General features: G+C 62.9%; 1 protein-coding gene across 1 annotated transcript in view; it reads left to right on the top strand.

Moving 5' to 3' along the window:
• Nucleotides 1-21,306: 21,306 nt before the first annotated feature.
• CPZ (carboxypeptidase Z) overlaps nt 21,307-22,600 on the top strand; it is a 19,744-nt gene continuing 18,450 nt past the window's right edge. The window contains 1 exon segment of the mRNA XM_070411343.1: nt 21,307-21,386. Coding sequence (XP_070267444.1) covers nt 21,307-21,386 — 80 coding nt within the window.

Below are 22,600 nucleotides of genomic sequence, written 5' to 3' on the forward strand. Positions count from 1 at the left end.
ACGCTTCAGTCTGCAGGCCGACACTCTGTCCCCTGAGCCACACTGGCTAAGGCTAATATTCAGCAGTTTTGGTAATGGCATAAGCTGTGATTTTTTTTTTTTTTTTAACTTGCTTGGGGTTTGCTAAATCTTATAAGTCCCTGGGTTACAGTTTTTTTTATCCAATTTGGAAAAATCAGCCAATATTCCATAAATATTTTTTCTGCTCCCAGTTATGTGTACACTAGAGGCCTGATGCATGAAGTCATGCACCAGTTGGGGTCCCTCGGTCTGGCCTGCGGGGATCGCGCCCAAACCGGCTCTCCGACATCCCCTGACAGGTCCCGGATTATGAGAGGGTGCAGACCAGGCCGAGGGACCCCACTGGTGCACAATCGGGGCCGGGGAGGGACCGCGGAGGGCTCCAGGGTGTGTCCGGCCCGCCTTGTCCAGCCTCGATTGCCCAGTCACTTGACTGTGAGTCGCATTTTCTTGTTTCTTCACGTGACTAGATTTTGTTGCTGGCGTATACTAGTGTCACTGTATGCTGGAAATTGTGGGCGACGTGCAGAGATTTTAAATTCTCTACCTTTCTGTGCAGGGAGCAGAGTTTTGCTTAGTGCTCATTTATCGGTGAGCCGCTGTGATTGGACGGAGGCTTGCAGTAGGCGTTGATACGGCAGATCTGTTTCTGTTCTTCCCTGATTCCGATGCCTTAGTCCACGCCCCTGCAGTCCTGCGACAGGTCCTTGCCTTCCTGGGGTTCCATGGGGAGCCAAGGTGCTGCCTAGCCCCTGACGTGGCAGGACGTGAATTCCACGCTCTCCCTGTGGCTGCCAGCTCTGCTCCCTGCACTGAGGAGTCAGCTGCCAAAACCCCAGAACATTGAGGGACGTCCTGGCGCGGCAGGACCCCAAGGGGGCGCCACGAAGGCATGCACATACCGGGCTGCAGCTGGGCCTTGGCACTGTCCAGTTCGCTAGCTCCTGGCTCTGGGCTGGAGGGGTGGCTGTTGCCACCGAGGACTGAGTGTTGAACCTCCTCTCACTAATTTAAACGTCAATGGCCACCTGTGGCTGGTGGCCAACACCAGGGGCCCGGCCCTGCCAAGGCATTGGGTGAGGTAATTAAATGTTGGCCAAATAGAGCAGGCTAATTTTTAAGTTGATATTTTACATGGTCGCAAATGATAGAAATATCCAAAGGGCCCTTGGCTGGAAAAGGTTCCCCACCCCTGCTGGACAGGGCTCCAGATCATTGCCGCTGGGAGTGTTCGCCTCCTCTGGGAGTTTGTTACCAATTCAGAATTTCAGGGCCCCCAAGCCCTGCCAATCACCATCTGACACAGGATCCAGCAGGCTGAGCCCCCCGGCCCTGCAGGTGTGTGTGGAGGCTGTTCCCTGGCCCTGCAGGTGTGTGTGGAGGCTGTTCCCTGGCCCTGCAGGTGTGTGTGGAGGCTGTTCCCTGGCCCTGCAGGTGTCTGGAGGCTGAGCCCCCCTGGCCCTGCAGGTGTGTGTGGAGGCTGTTCCCTGGCCCTGCAGGTGTGTGTGGAGGCTGTTCCCTGGCCCTGCAGGTGTGTGTGGAGGCTGTTCCCTGGCCCTGCAGGTGTGTGTGGAGGCTGTTCCCTGGCCCTGCAGGTGTGTGTGGAGGCTGTTCCCTGGGCCTGCAGGTGTGCGTGGAGGCTGTTCCCTGGCCCTGCAGGTGTGTGTGGAGGCTGTTCCCTGGCCCTGCAGGTGTGTGTGGAGGCTGTTCCCTGGGCCTGCAGGTGTGTGTGGAGGCTGAGCTCCCCTGGCCCTGCAGGTGTGTGTGGAGGCTGTTCCCTGGGCCTGCAGGTGTGTGTGGAGGCTGTTCCCTGGCCCTGCAGGTGTGTGTGGAGGCTGTTCCCTGGGCCTGCAGGTGTGCGTGGAGGCTGTTCCCTGGCCCTGCAGGTGTGTGTGGAGGCTGTTCCCTGGGCCTGCAGGTGTGTGTGGAGGCTGAGCCCCCCTGGCCCTGCAGGTGTGTGTGGAGGCTGTTCCCTGGCCCTGCAGGTGTGTGTGGAGGCTGTTCCCTGGCCCTGCAGGTGTGTGTGGAGGCTGTTCCCTGGGCCTGCAGGTGTGTGTGGAGGCTGTTCCCTGGGCCTGCAGGTGTGCGTGGAGGCTGTTCCCTGGCCCTGCAGGTATGTGTGGAGGCTGTTCCCTGGCCCTGCAGGTGTGTGTGGAGGCTGTTCCCTGGGCCTGCAGGTGTGTGTGGAGGCTGTTCCCTGTCCCTGCAGGTGTGTGTGGAGGCTGTTCCCTGGGCCTGCAGGTGTGTGTGTGGAGGCTGTTCCCTGGGCCTGCAGGTGTGTGTGGAGGCTGTTCCCTGGGCCTGCAGGTGTGTGTGTGGAGGCTGTTCCCTGGGCCTGCAGGTGTGTGTGGAGGCTGTTCCCTGGCCCTGCAGGTGTGTGTGGAGGCTGTTCCCTGGGCCTGCAGGTGTGCGTGGAGGCTGTTCCCTGGCCCTGCAGGTGTGTGTGGAGGCTGTTCCCTGGGCCTGCAGGTGTGTGTGGAGGCTGAGCCCCCCTGGCCCTGCAGGTGTGTGTGGAGGCTGTTCCCTGGCCCTGCAGGTGTGTGTGGAGGCTGTTCCCTGGCCCTGCAGGTGTGTGTGGAGGCTGTTCCCTGGCCCTGCAGGTGTGTGTGGAGGCTGTTCCCTGGGCCTGCAGGTGTGCGTGGAGGCTGTTCCCTGGCCCTGCAGGTATGTGTGGAGGCTGTTCCCTGGCCCTGCAGGTGTGTGTGGAGGCTGTTCCCTGGGCCTGCAGGTGTGTGTGGAGGCTGTTCCCTGTCCCTGCAGGTGTGTGTGGAGGCTGTTCCCTGGGCCTGCAGGTGTGTGTGTGGAGGCTGTTCCCTGGGCCTGCAGGTGTGTGTGGAGGCTGTTCCCTGGGCCTGCAGGTGTGTGTGTGGAGGCTGTTCCCTGGGCCTGCAGGTGTGTGTGGAGGCTGTTCCCTGGCCCTGCAGGTGTGTGTGGAGGCTGTTCCCTGGCCCTGCAGGTGTGTGTGGAGGCTGTTCCCTGGGCCTGCAGGTGTGTGTGTGGAGGCTGTTCCCTGGGCCTGCAGGTGTGTGTGGAGGCTGTTCCCTGGCCCTGCAGGTGTGTGTGGAGGCTGTTCCCTGGCCCTGCAGGTGTGTGTGGAGGCTGAGCTCCCCTGGCCCTTCAGGTGTGTGTGGAGGCTGTTCCCTGGGCCTGCAGGTGTGTGTGGAGGCTGTTCCCTGGCCCTGCAGGTGTGTGTGGAGGCTGTTCCCTGGGCCTGCAGGTGTGTGTGGAGGCTGTTCCCTGGCCCTGCAGGTGTGTGTGGAGGCTGTTCCCTGGGCCTGCAGGTGTGTGTGGAGGCTGTTCCCTGGCCCTGCAGGTGTGTGTGGAGGCTGTTCCCTGGCCCTGCAGGTGTGTGTGGAGGCTGAGCTCCCCTGGGCCTGCAGGTGTGTATAGAGGCTGAGGTTGAGAGAGGGCTGCTCGCGGACCCTGTGCACCTCCCAGCCTTTTCCTAGACCATTTCCTCTTCCGGAAAACACTTCTCCCTCCCTGCTTCCTGTTCTGCTCCTCGCCTGTGAGAGAAGCGAAGGAGACCCCAAGGCTCTGTGGCCCTGGAGCGGCAGTGGGTGGTGGGCGGTGGGCGGGCTGAGTTCTCGGGTCTGGTGGAGTCAGGGAGGAGGGGAGCAGGAAGCTCACCCGCCCTCAGCTGCTGGGCTGTCGCCTCTCAGCCTCACTCCAGGAGGGTGTCCTCTCCCTCTCCCTTCCTTTCTCTCTCTCCTGATGAGGAATCTGACAGAGAGGTTAAGGCACTTGCCTTAGGCCACACAGTGAAGGGCAGCACCAGAGCTGGGCCCCAGGGCTGTGTGATAGCGATGTCCCAGGCCTGGGAGACGGGGCTCCCGGGGCTGTCACAGCTCCAGGTGGGCCGCCTGCTGGACACTGAGGGGACCAGGCTGCAGAAAGGACTGGGAGTGGGCGGACCAGGGGTCTCCTAAGTCCAGGCACCCCGGGAGGAGACGCTGATCGGATCCTGGGGTCTCGAGCCTATGTCCTACTGAAACTAATGCAGAGCAGAGCCCCGCGCCTGCCCCGCCCCTCGAGGGCGAGCCAGGACCGTGCAGAGCCAGCGGCAGCAGCCAGGGCACCGCTCCACAGGCAGTGCAGCGCCGGCTTAACCTGACTTAACCTCTGGTCCTGGCTCTGTGGTCCTGGCCCCTCCCCCAGCCTGGGGTTCTCTGCCCAGGGCAGGGGGCCCAGCGGGGTTGCACTTCTCCCGAGTCACCTCCCCAGGGCCTGCCTGCTGGGCCCCGAGGCTCTGGGGCGGGTTTGGAGCCCTGGGCGCTGTTCTTGGCAGGAATAAACCGCAGCTCAGCTCCCTTTGCTCCAAAGGAAAACACTGCGTGGTCAGCCAGGCGTCCGGGCTCTGGGGGCCTTGCTGCAGCTGGGGCGGTAGGGGAAGGGGGCTGGTCAACAGAGCCTTTGCTCAGGCAGGGCGGAGGGGGCTGCCCTTGGAGCCCACCTAGCACCCGGTCCGCCTGGAGCTGGCAGGACTAGGCCCGTGACCACGCCCACTTACAGGCCTGGCCGGGAGCCTGGGGGGCCAGGAGATCTTCACAGGCCCCTCCCCCAGCACTGTGTCCCCCTCCCTCCCCTCCCCCATCCCCTCCCCGCTGCCTGCCTGGAGCTGGTTTCCCAGGGGCACCGCCTGCTGCGGGCCCAGTGCCAGCCGCCCCCTGCCCCTCGCCCAGCACAGCAGGGTGACCCGCTCACTGCTGGGAGCGGGACCCAGGCCAGGCCGCAGCTCCCCTGCAGGCTGGCCTCTGAGCACAGGTCTGCTCTGAGGATGGTCACGAGACCGGTCACCCGGCAGCACGCCCAGCGAGCAGGCGGCCGAGGGGGGCTGGCTGGCTGCCTCCTGAGTTCCACCGCCCCCTGTGGGCTCAGGACGGCTCTGTGCCCCCACCGCCTCCCTCCCTCCCGCTCTTGGCTGGAGCTGGAGTTGGGTTCTGTTACTTTATCCTCGGGTGTGAGGCCCCTGCCCACTCCGCCCACAGCCTGGAGGCAGGGGCCCAGGGTCCACAGGCTCCTTCACCCCTGCACCCCACACTGTCCCCAGGGATGGGTCCACTAGGAGGCAGAGCCCTAAACCCAGAAATGCCTGCACCCAACGCCCCTGGGAAGCTGGGGGCATGGACTCGGGGATCTGCTGTGTCTGCAGGGGCTGCCTGTCTGCGGGGGGCGGGGGGCGGGGCCAGCAGCAGCCTGGGCCCCTCCTGGTGACTGGCCACAGAGGTGAGCCTCCAGCGACCCCGAGGGCCCGCCGATGACCTGTGCAGGCAGAGCCCGGAGGCCCCGTGGGCTGGCTGGAGGGAAGCCCGTCCCTGTGGCTGTTCCCATGTGTGCACTGGGCTTGCGGTGCCTCGGGCCATGTGCCCACAACGCAGTCCCATTTGCCAGCGGGTCCCAACACTGCTGTCACCTAGGGCCGGTGCTCCCCCCACCCCCCAGCCTCTGTTTGCTGGCCTGTGTAGTGGGGGGCCAGGTGAGTTCTGAGTCCTGGGCCCACCATCTCTTTGGGGCCCGTTTCCCTCCAGCCCAGCGCTGCCCCATCCCCCCCTGTGTCCCTCATGGGGCTGAAGGCCCGGCTGCTAGTGGACCTGTGGGGCCCAGCCAGCCACCCTGAGCTGATCAGGGGCAGTGGGGTTTCCATGGAAACGAGAAAACAGCACTCAGGTAAGTCAGGTTTGTAATCGGAACTCTGCTGAGCAAGGAAGCAGCAATGGGCGTGCCGTCCTAACAGCCCTGAGCGCACAGGGTCTCCCCATCCTGCCTGCCCCAGGGAAGGAGCTCAGGGGGCAGGGGAGGGTCACCTGGCGAGTCTGTGCTTGTCGGGCGCCCCAGGTGACTGCCGGCAGCACAGTGAGGGCTGAGGCTATGACCACTGGGCCGCCCGGACAAGCGGCACTGGATGGGCGTGGTGCACGCTCGGGCCTGAACATCTGTGAATGAATGTGAGTGAGTGAGGGCGCCATAGCACCATCCTCCCCCTGCCCATCTCCACACCCCTCTCCCCTCCAGCGAGTTACCAGGGACGTCCATGCTGGGGGCTTCGTGGTCCCGGATGGGGTCCCTAGTGACAGCTGCCACCGTGTGACCTGTGACAGTTGCCTGCTCTGCCAGCAACCATTTCTCTAGAGGCCTCGCACCCCCAGGCTGATCAGCCCTGAGCGAGGGCTGGTGCTCGGCTGTCGCTAGTCTGTCACCTGGTTTGGGGGGGGGGGACCTAAGAACAGCTGCCCACAGTGCACGGTGCGCGCACTGGGGGGCCCGGCCGTCCACTTTAAATTCCTTATACCCAGTGGGGGGGCCCACCAGGCCCTGGGGAGGCTCTGCCCCTCCCCCCACGCCAGGAGCAGAGGAGAAACCTGGCCCGAGGAGGGGAGTGCACGGCCTCCTGGGTTAGGAGGAGGCGCGGTCATGTCCCACTCGGTCGCCAGCCTGCTGTGTGACGGGGTCTGCCCCTCTCTGGGCCTCGGGTGCACACAGGCAGGTGGCTCTAGGGTCCTTCAGCTCTGGGGCTCCCAGTCCCCTGATGTCGACAGTCTATGGGGTCCTGAACCTCAGGGAGGACTCTGCCCCGGGAGGCGTGGCCGTCAGGAGGGCGCGGGGGCTGCACACAGGCCGAGCCCTGCACTCCTGAGTCTCCGGGTCGGGGTCTGCCCCCTGGGTGGGCACTGTGAGGGGCAGCACCTCCTGGCTTTGCGGGGAGGGGGTCGGGGGGCGTGGCAGGGCTGCTGGGAGGCCCTGGGCTGGGGCCCGCGTGGTCTGTGTGCCCCTGGGGACGATGACAGGGCAGCCCCTCAGCTCCCTCTGCAGGAGCCCCACAGACGAGCCTGCAGGAGCCAGGCCCTCGACGACGTGGCACGCAGGGCTTCCTCCCGCAGGCCCGTGGGCGGTCCCCACACCCCTGCGGTGGCCCGAGCTCACGGCCACGTCAGCAGCAGCCCCACGGCCGGAGGCCGCCTCTCCCGCTTCCACGAGGCACGACTTCTGGCCCGTGAGGGAGGGCGTGCCTGGGCGCTGCTTCCTCTCTGGCCGAGAAGGCAGAGGGACTTCCAAGAACTGAGTTGGATTCAGGAATCTCTGCCTTGAAAACGCTCCCCGGGCCCTGGCCAAGGCCGGTCCACCCGGCTGCAGTGGGCAGAGCGGACAGCCCGCGGGGGTCCTGACCCGGGAGGGCTGGGGAGCAGGGCTCCGGGGGACAGTCCTGGCAGCGGGTGCCCTCAGGCCATTTAACTTGTGCTCCTACCTGCAAAGGAGGGGGGACCCTCACCTCCTAGGGCACAGGGGAGCCCTGGGGCAGGTGCGCCTGCTCAGGGACGGCTGCTCCAGGCTTGAACGCTTCCTGCCCGGCCCTGAGCACAGGTGGGCTCTGCCCTGCTCTCCTTTTTGCCCCTAAGCCCCATTTTCTGTCTGTGTTGTGCTCCCAGGGGCCCGGGTGCCCTCACTGGGATGGAAGGCGAAGGCGGGGAGCAGCGTGAGGGATGAGCCCTGGGAGGAGACAGGAGCCGTCGCTGGGCCCCACGCGGCACCGCCCGCCCGTGTCAGGGCCAGTCCACCCGTGGGCGCGGGTGAGCGCCTGAATGCTCCAGGTGACCTCCCGAACCTGGTCCTCAGAGCCGGGTCCGCAGAGCCAGCAGGACGGTGCAGCTATGCCCACACAGGACAGTGGCTGGCGTGGTCACCCAGCTGAGTCGCCAGCAGGGCAGCGACCCTAGGGGAGCCCTTTCCTCGGGGCCTCAGTTTCTCCACCCGTGGGGCATCCTCAGAGCTCCTTCGGGGAGGAGCCCAGGACACATGAGAGCAGGGGAGGCTGCAGCTGCAGGCCCGGGCAGTGAGGTGTGCGTGGAAATACTCGAGTGAGACTCCAGGAATGTTCCCTGAGGGGGGCTGACAGCAGGTGCTCACCCCCTAGGCCCCTGCTCTTCCCTTCTTGGCTGGGAGGCAGATGTGCTTGCTGGAGCTCCAGCAGCCACACTGTGACGCTGAAGACAGACCCCACACACTGAGGATGGTGGAGCCAAAAGTAAGGTCTGGGTCCCCGCCGGCCTCACCCCTCTCGCCTGCCCACCTGCCGGCCTCACCCCTCTCGCCTGCCCACCTGCCGGCCTCACCCCTCCTGCCCACCTGCCGGCCTCACCCCTCCCGCCTGCCCACCTGCTGGCATCCACCTGAGAGAGTGGCCCGCAGGTCTGGCCCAGCCTCCTGGTTCTGTTTTCTGCGGTTTGCAGCCGTCCCCGATCCCACATGGCTCTGCCATCGAGGGGCCCGGCCGGACACAGGGCACGGGTGCGAGGGGAAGGGAGGGAAGGAGGACGGGAGTCCCTGCTGGGGAAGCTGGCTCGGCGGGTCTGGGTAAAGGGTTTCCTGTTTGGTAAGCGATCCTGTTAGCACAGAGCCTGCCAATATCACCAATATCGGAAACAGGGGAAGGTGTTGCTGCGGATTCCACAGGCGTGAGAGGAAAGTAGGGAGTCGTGTGAGCAACTTCATGCCAGTGAGTCCAATAACCTGGCTGTAACCGACAAATTCCCTGAATACCAGGCTCACTGGAGAGGAGAAAGGTCATCTGAACAGCCTTGCATCTGTTGGAGAAATTGAATTACTAGGTGAAAACCTCCCCATAAAGAGAATTAGGTCCAGGTGGCGACACTGGAAAATTCTGCCAGTTACACCCAAACTCCTCTTGAAAATGAAGAGGAAGAAATAATTCTCAGCTCATTCTGTGAGGCGCACATCACCCTAGTACCAAACCCAACAGCACCACGAGAAAGGAAACCACACACCGATCTCTCTTATGAACAGAAGTACAAAGCTTTTGTGTAAAATTTTAGCAAATTGGAACCAATAATATGTAAATATGATCATATATGTTGTCCAAGCCAGAGTTATCTCGGAATGCAAGGTTGGTTTAACATCTAAGGAACAATCGGTATAATTTGCCACTTTAAGAAGCTAAAAATGTAAAACCACATGATCATCTCAGAGGCAAGAAAACCCCACAAAAATACTTTGACACAATCCAACGTCCATTTCTGATAAAAGCTCTCAGCACCAGGACCGAAGGACTTCCTGCCGCTGATGGAGGCACCTTCGCAGCCCCTGTCCACGTCACACTTGAGCGGAGAAATGCCTCAGAGACAGGCCCAGGCCAGGACATGTGCCCCACCCGGTCCACTCAGCGTCACGCTGGAGGCTGAGCCAGGCAGGAGGCGGGAGAGGGAAGAGAGGCCTCCAGCGGAGATGAAGTAACGCTGTCTTTGTTCACACCCCCCGGGCTGTCCTGCAGGAAGCCTGAGGGGTCTACAAGAAGCAGCCGGAACTGACGCCCCCTAACGTCCCCCAGCCCTGGCTGGAGGGAGTGGGGTAGCACGCACTTTCCCCACCTGTGTCCTCCACAGGGGTGTTCCTAGCCCCTCCCCCCCTCCCAGGCTCCGGTCGCCGGCCCCATGGCCCCTGTACACGGCCTTCCCCGCGGGCAGCGAGCTGTGGGTGCAGGTGTCGCTTCCCGCCCTCGTCCATGCCCATGTGCGTGTGGTCGCCCCCCACCCACCTCGGCCAGATCTCACTCAGACCAGCCCTGTGGGCGGTGGCCTCACCCTGGTGGCCGGCGTTAGGGACCGTTACTGCCACACGTCTGAGCCGTGTTCCTCTGAGTCCAGCCTTTGAAGTAAATGAAGCTGAAGCTTTATCTCCGCTGCCCTCTGCCTGACTTCCTTGTCCGCTGGCTCCGCCCTCGGGAGGCCAAGATGATGCGTGAAGACGTCCTCACTCCCTTGGGCACCCACACAGGTCGAGTGGGGCGGTGCTGTCAGGGTCCCCCTTTCGCAAACAAGGAAACTGAGGCACAGAGAGATGGTGAGTGAATGAGTGGACACACGAGTGGCGGGAAGGACAGTACCCCCAAAGCCCGGGCCCTTCGGATGAGCCACCCGGCCTTTGGCATGAGGAGAGGTGGTGCCCACGGGAGTGGTGGGGCAGTACCGGATGGAGGGCAGGGCCCAGGTCTCTGTCCCCTCCCACCCTGTCCCATCACAGGCTGGACCCTGAGAGGGCACGGAGTCTATTTTTCCATTGGTTTTTCTTTTTTTTACAGGGAGTGGAAGGGAGGGACAGAAGGAGCAGAGAGAGAGCGAGCAACATCGATGTGAGAGAGACACATCGATCGGTTGCCCCCTGCGCACACCCCGACCCAGGCCGGGATCGGGCCTGCACCCAGGTACATGCCCTTGACCGGGAATTGAACCCGGACCGTTCCTCCCTCAAGTTGACGCCCTAACCACTGAGCCACCGGCCCGGGCAAAGGCGTCTTGTTGAGGGTCCGGTGGGCTTTGAACACGTCATCTTTCCCGGTTAGGCTTTTAGTGCTGGAGAGGAAGTCGGGGACCTGGGCCCCCATCTGAACCTGCTCCCTGTGTCCCTGGTGAGCGACCGGCTGGTCCCCAGCCACCCCCGCTCAGCAGCCCAGCCTCTGGCCGGCTCCGGGCTGCCACGCGGCTGGAGAGCGCGGCGGCCGGAATGCAGCGAGGTGCCCGGCCATCTGGAGAAGTCCTCTCCCGGCTGGCCGCGGGCTCAGCGGGGAGGGATGGTTCCGGCCACGTCCAGGCTGCTGGCTCTTCCCGGCACAGTTCTCCCTTCACCGCGGCCGGCAATCCTCCGCTGGCCCTGCTCAGCAGGCACGGCACCCCATGGGCAGACTCGGCTTCTGTCCCCAGGGAGCGCTTGGTCAGTGCGGGGTCGGGGCAGACAGGAAAGAGATGGCTGTAAGGTCCGCTCTCAGTCCTGCTAGCGCAGGAAGCGTGTAAAGGTCACCTGTGTGACATTTGCTTTATAGACTAGGAAACAGTTAAGGCAAGTTTAGGAAATTGCCCGAAGGTCACGCAGCCCAAGGTCACGCAGCCCAAGGTCACGCAGCTGAAGGGGAAGGGATTTTAACCTTTGATGCCTGACCCCAATGTGTTGGATTGCGTTTCCGTGTGTTTCTCTGTGACGGGAGCCACCAGCCCAGGCCTGGCACCAGAGAAGCCTGCCGGGAGCAGGGAGCAGGGAGACCCAGCTGGCGTGAGGGGTGAACAGGAGTTGGCCAGGGGAGGCCCGAGTCAGGTAGCGGGTCTCGGCTTCCTTTGCGATTCAGTGTGGGAAGGGCAGGAGCTCTGACACGCGGCCAGTGAAGACGCTAGAGCCCGCTCACCCCAGGCCCACACCGGCCCTGGCCAGAGACCTGGCCCGTGAGCCCCCACACGTGGGGATGCCCAGGAGGCTGTCTCATGGTCTCGGGTTAGAGAGGGGTTCCTGGACCAATCGCAAGGGAAGACATTTACCCGCACGGGCCGCACGGGCCGAGAGCAAGCTCAGGAGGGTCGGGAAGGAAGGACTGGCGCCCGGGCCACGGAGCCCGAGCCAGTGAGCTGCGGACTTCATGCTCACCCCGCTTACCCTGCTCCTCCAACGCTCACATTCGCGCTCACATTTGGGGCCTTCTGGGCGCCCGGAGACGGCTGCCTGGGACCCGGCCCCTCCCTCGAGGGCTCCTCCTGGGGTCCTGGATGCTCCAGAGCTGAGCAGCGTCTGGGGTGCCTGGGGGGCTGTCCCTGAAGTGCTGCTCACGAGCCCACGGCAAGCGCAGAAACGAAGAGCAAGAGGCTGGAGACGTTTCCAGCATCTCAGGCCCCTGGACACACCAGCTCACACGGCAAATCTCATGGGACACGGGACGTACACGGTCCCACCCAGTCGGGCCACGTTTGGGCCTGAGGTGGATGGTTCTTCCCCACAGACAGCCTGACAAGCGCTGAGGGAGGTAACCCTGCCCCAGGGGGTGAGGGTAGTCAGGAGGGCTTCCTGGGGGAGGTGTCCCTGAGGTGACATGAGCCTCAGACTCTGTCTCCATGGAGGCCCCGGGAGGGGCAGAGGCAGAGAACGCAGGCTTCGCTGAGCCAGGCGTTTCCGGGCCCTGGAGCGCACGGAGAGGAAGGTGTCTGTCGGGCCAAAGGAAGATGCATTCGAGGCGGCTCAGGAATGTGCTGCTCAGCAAATGTTTCTGGAAGAGGTCAGCGGGGCACCTGCGGAATCCCAGATATTCCAGCTTCAGAGGTCTGTGTTCCCGCCTGTGAGGCCCGGAAGCAGATTCCCCAGGCGAGGCGCTGGCTCCAGGGCAGAGGTGGGGGAGGGGGGGGGGAGGGGAGGGCGCTTGAGGAGCAGGCTGCAGCCAGGCTCATGGCAAAACACATGGGCGGGCGTCCTGGCTCTGCCCCTCCCTCCCCGTGGCTGCCCCTGTGGGGGGAGGGCTGCAGTCTTGAACCCTGACACCCAGGAGGTGCCCTGACACCCAGGAGGCGCCCTGACACCCAGGAGGTGCCCTGACACCCAGGAGGCGCCCTGACACCTAGGAGGCGCCCTGCAGGGGTCTGCTGCCTGGACGATAAGCCACATCCCCGTGACTCAGCGTCCCCTCGAGATGCACTCCCTTCAAACAACATGTAACGAAGGGTCAATTTAAAAACATGTTTATTGTTTTCTGAGAGGAAGCGAGAGGGAGAGAGAAGCATCAGTGATGAGAGAATCATCAATCGGCTGCCTCCTGCACGCCCCCCACTGGGGATCGAGCCCACAACCCAGGCTCTGCCCTGACTGGGAATCGAACCCTGGCCTCCCGGTTCATAGGTCGACGCTCCACCCCTGAGCCACGCCGGCCGGGCTTCCACCTTTTCCTAATCGGGGTTCCCAGGAGGTCTTCCTCAGAATCCAGGTTTAGAAAATGTCTTGCTCTTCATGTTGATATGTTTTATTGTTTCAATGATCATACTGGCCACACGCCTTTTGGCGTCCAGTGTTGTGAGTCCGAACACGTGTGTAGATGTGTGCAAGCACACCGCATGCAAGCCGCCAAGAGCAGCCCAGCCTCCAGGGCGCCCCTCTCGCTCCGGGGGCCCCTCTCCAGCCTTGACCCCTGACCCCTGGCGACCGGCCCTGCTCTGCGTGCCAGGGTTTTGCTTTTCCAGAAGGTCACCTACAGGAAGGACGGCATCCGAACTCTGACGGAGTCGGTGAAGGAACTGCTGGGAAGGCGCAGGCGGACGGCGGGCCCTGGAGCGCGAGGCCTTCGCATCGCTGGGTGGCGCTCGGTCACGTGGTCACACGGACGTAGCCCCGTTCGTTCATCCGTTCGCCCAGGGGAGGACATTTGGAGCGTTTCAAGTTTGTGTCTTCTGCCAGATTTGGGGAGTGTTCAGCCACTGCCTCTTCATGTCTGTTTTCTTCTGCACCGGCCTCTGCTCCCGGCTCCGGGAAGCCAATGGCGCCAACGTGGGGCCGGTTCTCACTTCCCCGCTGGTTCCGGGAAACGTCGCTCATGTCTTCGTTACTTTCGAAATCGCGTTGTTTGTTGAGATGTAATTCACTTACCATAAAAGGTCCCAGTTCAAATCTGCAGCCCAGTGGTTCTAGCATGTTCGCAAGGTTGTGCGGCATCACCGTGTGCAGCTCCAGGCGCTTCCGTCCCCCCAAAGGGAAGCCCTCACCTGCCAGCCCCGCCCCGCAACCTCCAACCTGCCTTCGGCCTCTACCGATCTGCCTATCACGGACGTTTCATAGCAAGGAAGCCACGTGTTCTGCACGCTCCTGCGTCTGATTTCACTCAGCAGCATGCCTTCGAGGTCTGCCCCCGGCGTAGCAGGTGTCAGGGTGCCATTGCTCTTCGTGGCTGAGGAATGTGCCGTCGTGTGCATGCACCACGCTTAACCACCATTCACTGGTCGATGGGCCTGTGGCTTGTTTCCACGTGGGGGCTGTGATTAACATACTGCTATGGACATTTGTGTACAAGTTTTTGTGTGGCGTGTGTTTTCAAGTCTCTTAAACTAAATTATACACCTAGGAGTGCAGTTTCTGGGTCATATAGGAACTCTGTGTTTTTTTAGGAATCTCCATACTGTTTTCCGTAGTGGCGGCACCATTGTGCGTTCCCACCGGCAGTGCCCACGGCTCCCTTTTCTCCACCTCCTCACCGGCGCTGGCCGTTTCTGTGTTTGGCGGCAGCCGTCCCAGTGGGTGAGGAGCGGTGTCTCCTGTGGTTTCGGTTTGCAGTTCCCTGGTGGCCAGTGATGCCATCTGAACATCGTGTTTGGAAAATGCCTATTCAGATCCTTTGTTCATTTTATCCTTTTATTGTTATATTAGAGGCCCGGTGCACGAAATTTGTGCACTGGGGGGGGGGGGGGAGGGCCTCAGCCAGGCCTGCCTGGGGTCCAGGACCCCTCAGGGATGTCCGCCTGCCAGCTTAGGCCCAATCCCCCCAAGGATCTGGCCTAAGCCATCAGTCAGACATCCCTCTTGCAGTTTGGGGCTCTCCCAGTCAGAGACCCCTCACTCCTTACTGCTCACCTGCAGCGGAGGCAGGAGAGGCTCCTGCCACCGCCGCTGCGCTTGCCAGCTGTGAGCCCAGCTTCTGGCTGAGTGGCTCTCCCCCTGTGCCAGCTGTGAGCCCAGCTTCTGGCTGAGCGGCTCTCCCCCTGTGGGAGCGCACTGACCACCAGGGGGCAGCTCCTGCATTGAGTATATGCCCCTGGTGGTCAGTGCACGTCACAGCAACCGGTCATTCTGGCGGTTGTTCCACTGTTTGGTCGATTTGCACATCAGGGTTTTATTATTTAGGATTCTAGACACTATGCCCTCATCAGATTTATGATTTGCAAATATTTCATCTCCTTCTGAGTGTTCTTTTCACTTTCCTGAGCATATTCATTGCAACAAAAGTATTTAATTTGGATTAAGTCCTATTTATTTTTTCTTTTATTGCTCATGCTTTTGATTTCATATGTGAGGAACTGTTGCCAAGTCTAAGCTCACAAAACCTTACACCTGTGTTTCCTTCTAGGAGTTTTATAGCTTTAGCTTTTTCACTGAGATAGGTCTTTGAGTTCATGTTGGGTTAGTTTTGTATGTGGTGTGAGGTAGGGATCCACATTTCTTATTTTCTGCATGTGGCTAGCCAATAGTTCCTGCTCTGTTTGTTCACCAGGCCGGTCCCCATGAACGGTCTTGGTCCTTGTAGAAAATCAATTGGCCATAACAGTGTCGGTTTATTTCTGGGTTCTCAGTTCTTCTTCATTGGTCCACGTTTCTCCTCATGGCAGAACCAACCTGTCTTGCTGACTTCAGCTTCGTGGTAAGTTCTGAAACCAGGAAGTGTCTGCCCAACTTTGTTCTTCTTTTTCAAGGTGGTCTTGGCTGTTTGGGCCCCCTTTCCAGTTCACATGGATTTTAGGGTCAGTGCATCCACTTTTGCCGGACAGGCCACTGGAACTCTGACAGAGACTGCATGGGAGCTGTAGATCGTCTTGGGCGGTTTTGCCATCCTGATGAGATGTTAGGTCTCACAGTCCCTGAACCCAAAATGCCTTTCCACTTTATTTGGGGATTTACTTTCAACATTATTTTGTAGTTTTTGGTGTACAAGTCTTGCATGTCTTTGGTTAAACTTATTCTTCAGGATTTTTTGTTTGTTTGTTTGTTCTGATGCTATTGTGGAATTTTCTTAATTCTACCTTAGGATTGTCTGGGGTTAGTGTTTGACCTTGGAATTGTCCCTGGCTAGTGTATGACCTTGGGACTGTCTGGGGCTAGTGTTTGACCTTGGAATTGTCCCTGGCTAGTGTATGACCTTGGGACTGTCTGGGGCTAGTGTATGACCTTGGGACTGTCTGGGGCTAGTGTATGACCTTGGGACTGTCTGGGGCTAGTGTATGAGAATGCGGCTCAGTTTTGGGTGTGGATCCTGTATTCCACCTCTTTGCCCAGCTTGCTTATCAGCTCTAGATCGTGCCATGACCACTGAGTTTGGTTTGTGTCTTCCTTTCCCATAAGGATCAGTCCCGGGCCCTGAGCTGGGGGAGGGGAGGGAAGGGGGAGCTACCCAGCCTGAAAGATCTTTCTCTCTCTAGCTCCCTGTGCTTGCTCTGCACGGCTCCCCGCCCCCCACAAACCTCTGGGGTCACTCCAGTGTGGTACCAGCACAGGCGAAGGCGAGGCTCAAGGTGAGAGGCAACGCCTCCCAGGAGCAGACCCGCCCGCTAGAGTCTCAGCCGCGCGCGCGCGCGCGCGCGCGCGCGTGAGTCAGCGCCTGAGGAGGGGCGACCATTGCAGGGACCCACCTGGACGTCGGGGCGCGGAGCACCCTCCCGCCACGCCACGAGGGCGGAGAGAGAACGAGGCTACTACAAAGAGACCTCTGCGCACCTGCACCCCGCGCCCTCCCACCGAGATTCAGCCCCCGCCGCTCTGCGCCTGGGCGGGCCCCGCGAGCGCCTTCAGCACCCGGGACAGCGCCGCGGGCGGTGGAGAGTGCCGGGCCTCTGCGCTCCAGGCCGCCCGGGGCGGCTCCCAGCCCCGCAGCGCAGGGCGCTTGACCCGGACGCCTGGGACTCTGTGCTCGCAGCTGCTCCCCGCGCCGCTCCGGACTCTGCCCGCCGGCTCTGCGTCTCGGAGACTCCACGGCGCTTCCCCTGCCCGCTCCCGGAGCCGAGCCCTGGGCGAGGGCCCCGCTGCCACTGCCCCGCGGGCACCTGGAGAGCCGCTGGCTGTCGGCTGGTGCTGGAGTCGCCGCTGTCCAACGCGCCGGTGCTGCTCTGCTGCGCGCGCTCCGGAGTCCTCCTGATGAACCTGTCGCTGGCCACCGGCTCCTGGGGCACCGGACACCCCTTCACCTGCGCCGTGTGCCCAGGGCCTGTCAGCGGTCGGTCACTGGACCCTCCTGGCGCCCTCCGCGAGCCAAGCGGGCCCGGTGGCCGGCGGTGGATTTCCCGTTGCCTTGTGCCCAGTGCTGGCGGCCAAGGGCAGTGCTCCTGACCCTGTCGCTGCGTGGAGACTGTCCTCGGCCTTCGCGTGTGCGAGGTCGCCTGCTCAGGTCTTGGCTACGACACGCCTTCCGTCCTGCCCCCTGTGCCCGCGCCTGAGCCGCAGTGCCCGCGTTTCACCGCCTTCCCCACCGCACTGGGCGCGGGCTTCTGTCTGCGGGTCTCGGAGCTCAGTTCCACTCCTTCAGGCGCTGCGGGTGGCGCATGGAGGGTGTCACCTGCGGGCGCTCCCCAGGCCTCTGGTTCTCGGTCCCGAGAGGGTCAGAGCGTTACAACTGCAGGCAGAGCCCGGGCATCGGGGCAGCGGCCAGGAGGGAGGCCCACCGTCCCCAGCTCAGCCACTCACCCAGCCCCAGGGGAGCGAGAGGGCTGCTCCCCTTGGTCACAGCAGTGTCCTCAGGGGCCCAGTGGCTGAGGGGCCACTGCCACTGTTGCCAGTGGACCAGGGACAGTGTCTGGGACCGTGCACATCCATCTTATGTCATCGTTCAAGGCAAGGGGGTGCCAGCATGTCACAGGCCTGGCACAGGGGAGCTTGTGGAGGGTGGTGAGCAAATGCATGAGTGACACAGTCCCTCCTCCGTTCTGCCAGCCAGGCTGAGCCCTGCAGGCTCAGGGAGGGCATGATCGGGGCCAGCAGGGGCGGGGGGCCTCTGAGGGGCCCCGTGGATCCCACCCAAGGTCTGGTGAGACGGTGCACGCCCGTCAGTATCTCTGTCCGTCCATCCTTCCAGCTGCGGGCGCTGTTTGGCTGCTTTGGGCTGATTCTTTAATGGCCCCCGCCACTCCTCCCACCCCCGCAGGGCATATGTCAGTGGTTATAAGATGTGATTCAAATACAATAAATTATTGCTAGGCCTGGGAACTAGGCATGTGTGGTAGGAAGTGGTTTTTAAAAAGTTAAACAAAAAAATACAACCCCCCAGGCAGTTCAATGGAAGTATCCTTCCCGCCCAGGGCGTGGCTCCTGGTGTGAGACTGAGGTGACATCACTGCCTGGCTCCTGGGGGCAGGGGGGACCGGGAGCCCGGCTCCCCTGGGCACCCCCAGTGCTCTCCAAGCAGGGCGTGGTCTCCCTTGCCCGGAACCCCAGAGCCGGGCTGTGACACTCCTTCCCGGGGAGGGGGGGGGGGGAGGGGGGGGGTGTGCCTGTTGCCAGGCTGGGCCCTGAGCCAGCACAGCCTTGCCATGTGCAAGTCCACGCTCCCAGCCTGAATCCATTCCTGGGCGCGCATACCCGTCCTGCGGACAGTGCCACAGGGGGACGGAGACACTTCTGTGAGGTGGTGACTGTTCCTCTTCCATTTTGCCCTCTGAAGCCTCCACAGAATTTTCTAGAAGACCACTCAGGCCCCGCTGCCCCAGGAAGGTGCTGCGAGTTGTGTCTGCGCTGGGCATTCTAGAACACTCCCTGCCACCACTGTGGCTCACCCTCCGCGCTGGCTGTTCACTGGGCTTGCGGTCTTTTTTTAATTTGAAAGATACTTGTTTAAAAATGTTAAAAAATATATCTTATTGATTTTTTACAGAGAGGAGGGAGAGGGATAGAGAGTTAAAAACATCGATGAGAAAGAAACATCGATCAGCTGCCTCCTGCACACCCCCTACTGGGGATGTGCCCGCAACCAAGGTACATGCTTGTTGCGGCCAAAGGTAAAGGGGGTGCGGGGGAGAAAGGATTAAGGAAAAGACAGATAAGAGAACAATAGCTGGGTCTTGGTGGGACGCTGCTCCCTGATGAGGAGACAATGACGGCGCCCACAAGCCGTGTCTTTATTTTATAGCAGATGCCACGAGGCAAAGTAGGGGCGTGATCACATTGTTTACAGCTTTCTCGTGAGTTCCAACCTCACTCAACTACATGCACCTGAACTCTAGCACAAGGCACGTGGGGCTACGTGTTTGGACCATAGGTTCAAGCTTACAACCTCAGCCGTTGGCTATGATTGTGCTGGGAGGGCCCTGACCTCCAGCTGGGACTTGCACGTGGCAATGAGAGGACCCTGTCCTTCCATTAGTCTGAGGCTTGAACCTGGCCAAAATACCATAACCGTGCCCCACACATGCCCTTGACCGGAATTGAACCTGGGACCCTTCAGTCCGCAGGCCGACGCTCTATCCACTGAGCAACACCGGTTAGGGCTGAAAGATACCTTTCATGTGAACTTAAATGCCTTGCAAAACAGCACGATGTCCCAAGGACTTCGTGAGCCAGTAAACACTGACTCAAAGGGTCTGGGTTTCTGTGCAAAGGGACGTGCTGGCTTAGCCGGAGCCCGAAGCCGGCTATGCTGTTGCTGGAAAGAGAGGCCCGCTGAGCTCCCCAGATGAGCAGACCAGGCCTGCCCACGTGCAGGGGGCTCCCGAGCTCCCGCTGCCTCAGTGCAGCCAGCAGCACCAGCGTGGCTCCCAGCGGGCTGCGTGGCTGACACGGTCTCTGCAGTGCCCAGTAGGACGGGGGCGCGGCCTGCGGTGGGGAGCGCGTGGATGAATTACACACGGCGCAGTGACAGCCCTGCTTTGCCGTGAATGTGCGGCTGGTCCATGGGCAGCCACTGTGGGCTCACCACCCAGCCCCCCGAGTGGCTCAGGTCCACTGGCTTCTGCGGGTCACCTGCCCCCTGACCTTGCAGGTCTGGCTTCGGGCTGGCCCTGTCGTGGCCCATTACCCAGTGGGCTGGCTGGAGGGGTGAGTGCTGGTGGGAGGGGAGGACTCGCACACCTCGGGGCCTTGGGGAGGGGGAGCTGCCTGTGACTCGCCCTCTGGGCCAAGCAGCGGGTGGGAGGCTGCTCCTTCCGGCTTCGCTGGGGAGGGCACAGGGGGTCCTAGCGGGGCGACCGGGCCCTTCTCGCTGGGCCTTAGAGCGAACAACAGCCGGCACTGGCCCTCCCATTGCATCTAAAAAGCGCCCGCTGAAAGCCGTGTCGGTATTGTGGGTGCCACTCAGCAAAGCACCCCCAAAGAGGCTGTAACTGGGGCGTAAAGCCGGCACCGAGGCTGCAGGCTCAGAGCCCGGACCCCGGCAGGAGGGGCAGGTAGGGGACACCCATCTCCGCCTGGGCACATGGGAGGGAGGCCTGGATTTCCCTCCCAGCGAGGGCCGGAGACCTCAGGCAGGCCCGGGGGGGGGGCGGGGGGGGGGCAGTGCCCGGAGACTGGCTGGAGCGCCCAGGGCTCGGGGAGGACGCAGCTGCGGTGCAGGCGGGCGGAGGGCAGCGTGGGTCCCGGACGCCCAACCTCGGAGGCGCTGAGATGGCAACTGGCGTCCAGGAGGCGCCCAGGAGGGCCGAAGCCCTTCCCCTGCACCTTCTCCACAGCAGGTCCCGTCACAGCACCCCGCCTGGGGCTGAGTGGCAGCTGCCGGCACAGCTGGTAAAGGGAGCCCACAGCAGTGGCTCCTGAGGACCGCCCGGTGCTGCGACGCTGGCTGGCCCTGTCCTCAGGGCTCAGGCATGCGCACGCGCTGGCACACTGGCTGCTGAGGCTGAGGGGCCGAGAGGGGCCGGCAGGCAGGTGTGTGCACATCTGGGTGGTCGAGTCATCCCCGGCCAGCTCCATGGAGGGCTTCAAAGGCGCTGGGAGGGGAGAGGGGCTCCGGGCAGACAGCGAGAGGGGGCCCCCCTTTCCCTTACCTTGTGGCCACGGGTCCTGGGCCCCCTCTGGCCTCCTGCCCAGATGGCTGGGGGGATGCAGACACGGGCAGGGGGCGGGGAGGCATGTGGGAACAGGGCGGGTGGAGGTGGAGGCAGGCCTGTCTGCGAGGGCTCTCTGCCCTCCACATTGCCCCCCTCATCTGGGGGGAGGCGGGAGGGAGAAGGGGAGACACCCCAGGGAGCCTTTGCCTCCTGGACCAGCCCCTGTCCCCTCAGTGCACAGAGCTGGTGCCGCCCCCTTTCACCGAGGCCCTGGAGCCAGGCCCCGCGGCCCTGCTGGTTGCAAACCAGGGGGCGCTTCTCCCCGGGTGCGAGCGAGGCCAGGCTCCGAGGTGCAAGTCACCCCGGGCCACAGGGGAGCCTCCTGCCTTCTAGGGACCTCACATCCCCCCACCCTCGGGCCCCCACACCCTGGCAGGTGGGGAAGCGGCGGCCATTCCCTCCCTCCCTCAGGGGATGGAGCCAGAGCTGGGGACTGGCGGGCTCGCTGCGCTGGGGTCCGAGCGGCCCAGGCTGGCCCAGGCATGGGATGCAGGCAGGACCAGGGGCGACCTGGTCAGCGACCAGTCTGGCAGGTAGGAGGCTGGAAACTGAGCCCCGCAGGGCGCCCGTCCCTGGGGGCGGGGCAATGGGGAGGGCCCGCTGGCCCGTCCTCCGCCCCCTCCCCGCGGTCCTGGCGCCTGGTTGTAACCCGACTCCGCTCGCTCGCTCGTGGGGGGCGGGAGCGAGCTCTGTGCCCGTCCGGTCCCGGCTGCAGTGCCACATCACGGCGCCCGCGCCCACCATGCTGCTGCTGCTGCTCCCAGCCGCGCTGGCGGTCGCTGCCGCCTGGCCCGGGTGCGAGCCCGCCGGGGGACCCTGCTGGTAAGGCTGGACCGCGCGCCCTAGGGGGACAGGACGCCCAGGAACCCCCTCCCCCACCCGGCACGACCCACGGCCCAGGGTAACAAGTGGGCGGCCATGGCCTTGGGCTGGTGGTCTGCCCAGGAGCGGCACATGGAGGCTGGACCCCAGGGCGGAGCGCACGCAGCTGGGCAGCGAGGGACACTGCACCCACACGTGGGGTCCTGCGCTGGTCAGGCACAGCGGAGGGCGCCCGCAGGTGGGGCTGAGGAGCCTGAGCTAGGGCTTTGCAGGGGGGAGGCCGTCAGAGGTCGGTCCTTCCAGGAAGGGGAGGCCTCTGGGCCGCAGCAAACTCTTGACCCTCCCTCCCTGCTCTGCTGTGCTGTGGCTGGACCACCGCAGAAGCAGGCGCAGAGGGCCTGGGGGGGCCCATGGTAGGGGAGGGCAGAGAAGGGGTGGGGGCTTCTGGGAGGCTCTGAGCAGGGAGGGGGGATCCAGGGACCTCCCAGGTGTGTGTCTGCCTGCGTCTGGCCTGAGGGTGTGGGTGTGAGGGAGTTTGGGGTCCTGGCCACACCTCCCCTCCTGGAGTGGGCCTGCTCCCCTCCTGCATCTCGTCCACTGTCCTCAGGGCCTGGTCAGCAGCAGACATCTGTGCCCCAGCAGGCAGGGTCCCCCGGGTCAGGGTTTGAGGGTGTCAGATGCAGAAGCTCTCCCGGGGCTGGGGTGGTGGATGTCTGAGAACCTGGAGTGGGCATGCACCTGCCAAGTGGGCGTGCACCTGGAGTGGGCGTGCACCTGGGGTGGGCGTTGCACCTGGAGTGGGTGTGCACTGGGGGTGGGCGTGCACCTGGAGTGGGCGTGCACCTGGAGTGGGCGTGCACCTGGGGTGGGCGTGCACCTGGAGTGGGTGTGCACCTGGGGTGGGCGTGCACCTGGGGTGGGCGTGCACCTGGGGTGGGCGTGCACCTGGAGTGGGCGTGCACCTGGGGTGGGCGTGCACCTGCCGTGTGGGGCGTGTACCTGAAGTGGGCGTGCACCTGGAGTGGGTGTGCACCTGCTGAGTGGGCGTGCCAGGAGCAACCATGCCTCTTAGCCTGAACGTTCTCTCCCCTCTGGCCGGAGCCCTCACCTCTTCCCTCCCCCTCCTTTCTGCAGAAAGACCCAGGCCAGCCAGGTGTGAGGCACACAGGTGTGTGTGTGTGCGCGTGTGCGTGTGTGTGTGCCCGTTCACACAC

This window comes from Myotis yumanensis, unplaced genomic scaffold (assembly GCF_028538775.1).
Source record: "Myotis yumanensis isolate MYYU_CA2020_CCGP unplaced genomic scaffold, mMyoYum1.0.hap1 SCAF_1, whole genome shotgun sequence".
Lineage (NCBI taxonomy): Eukaryota > Metazoa > Chordata > Mammalia > Chiroptera > Vespertilionidae > Myotis > Myotis yumanensis.